Below are 1,969 nucleotides of genomic sequence, written 5' to 3'. Positions count from 1 at the left end.
CCCTTTTCTCTCTGTGCCATCTTGACCAGCTCTACCACTGTTGGCTCTGGACTGGCCCCTTCTCCACTCCATGCCTGCTTGTCTCGTTTGGAACATAGGGGCTCGATGACTGGCAGTCTTTTCCAGCCCTCCCAAACCCTCATCTGTCTGAGCCGTCCCTCCGCTGGAAGGACAGGGCAGGGCAGACAGCCCTGATGAGGCTCTGGTTTTGGAAGGCCCACCCCAGCCTGGTGAGATCCTGGGAACAGGACTTTATGGTGATGCTCTCAGGCCTGAGGGCAGGGATGGAGGGCAGACAGTCACCTGAGTGTCTCTGAACTGAGCAGCTGGGTCTGGAGGCGGCTTGAAGTGGAAGCAGCAGCAGCCTCTGTGAAGGAAGCTGGGTGCCAGGCCTGGCTACAGGTTTTGCAGCGAGGAGCAAAGTCCCTGCTGGCCTCGGCTCTCAGCACTGACCGGGGACTGGAGGACCTTTGGCGTCTCAGAGAAGTCAGCTTGCTCTCAAGGCTCAGAATCAGAACCTTCAGTCCGGGAAGGCTCTCTGGACCCGGAGTCCAGCCTCCTCACGGTGGTGGCGGAGCCTTTTAGCTGAGAGCAGGATTACAGCTCCTTCCTCTAAGGGGCAGGCAGGTGCTCTTCTCACTCACCCATCCTGCTGGGCTGCGGCCTGGGGCCCGACTCCCCGACTTTCATCCACATGCGCACATACCCCAGCATCCATGGGGAGCGTGCCGGGTCTGTTAAGATGCACCCAACTGCTCCCCTGGATTCAGAACTCACCTTGGGGTGTATACCTCCAGTGTGTCCTTGTTCCCACTGCCCCAAATCCAGTATTGCTGCTCAGACACAGGCCCGACTAGGCGCACTTCTGGAAGACTTCCAGATGAATAGGATCTATCAGGAGGAGAGGGTTGTATGAACCTCATGGGTGAAACCAGGATCAGGGCTGGGCTGGGGGGGGCTGGCATGTCAAAGGCAAGGGATACTCTCATTTTGATTTCAAGGGTGACAAGGGCCAAATTGACATGCTGGCCAGAATGTCCTGAGCTGGGGTGGAGTAACTGGGACCTGAGCAGGGGGGCCTGAAGTCAGAACTGAGGAAACAGTCGGGGAGGTGATCCCCAGGGGCTCAGGACAGCCCCACATTGTCACTGCTCCTCATTTGTTATTACCGAAGGAAGGGCTTGAGCCCCAGTAACAGGGCTGGGCTGTCTAACGCCCATACCTCTGCAGGGCCGGGTTGGGAAGGGGATGGTGGGAGAAGCACACAGAACACTGGCTTGGAGAAAGACTTTATTTCATCCTGCAGCTAAGGTGTGTGGCACACACCACTGTGGCCCTAGCTGGGCAGCGGCAGGGTGGCCTGGCCTCCAGATTAGTGGCTGTGGCCGGGGCCTCTGTGGCTGTGGCCACGGCCTCCATGGCTGTGGCCGTGGCCCTCGTGGCTGTGGCCGTGGTCCTCGTGGCTGCCTTCATGTTGGGAGCCACCTTCCCCGAGGCCTGCTCCATGGTGGTGGCCTGGTAGTTTCGGGGCATTCTCGTGCATCTTCTGGTGGGAGGCGAGCGTCAGCCTGATCACCAGCATGATGAACTCCTCGAAGCTGAGCTGCTTGTCCTCATTGGTGTCCAGGTCCTCCAGGATATGATTTATGGCTCCTTCATCCTTCTGCTCATTCTGTGGGAGGAGGACACAGGATGGTCAGGGCAGGATGTGGCCAGGGCTGGGGACAGGGAACACAAACGATAACCCAATGGCAAAGGCACAGGGACACCTGGCTCCTGGGCCCCAATTCCAAAGTTAAAACTAACCACGGCTGAGCGCCCACAGTGTAGCAGACACTGAGCGTGTGCTGGACACTTTCCCGCTCGTTCCGCAGACAACTCAGGAGCCGTGATTCTCTCTGTTTACAGAAGAGGAACTGAGGCCAAGCGCCTTGCCCGAGGTCACAAATCAGTAAGGATAGAAACATCC

The 1,969-nt window shown here is 58.3% G+C and overlaps 1 protein-coding gene across 1 annotated transcript; it reads right to left on the bottom strand.

The window, feature by feature from the left end:
- Positions 1–1,372: 1,372 nt before the first annotated feature.
- LOC124233601 (protein S100-A9-like) lies at positions 1,373–1,672 on the bottom strand (the record flags this gene model as incomplete). Its single annotated transcript, XM_046650743.1, has 1 exon — positions 1,373–1,672. A coding segment is annotated over one exon (300 nt), but the record flags the coding sequence as incomplete, so codon positions are not given.
- Between the last annotated feature and the right edge of the window lie 297 nt (positions 1,673–1,969).

Source organism: Equus quagga, unplaced genomic scaffold (genome assembly GCF_021613505.1).
Source record: "Equus quagga isolate Etosha38 unplaced genomic scaffold, UCLA_HA_Equagga_1.0 207039_RagTag, whole genome shotgun sequence".
Lineage (NCBI taxonomy): Eukaryota > Metazoa > Chordata > Mammalia > Perissodactyla > Equidae > Equus > Equus quagga.
Note: the sequence above shows the minus strand (reverse complement) of the source record. Positions and strands in the feature narration are given on the sequence as shown.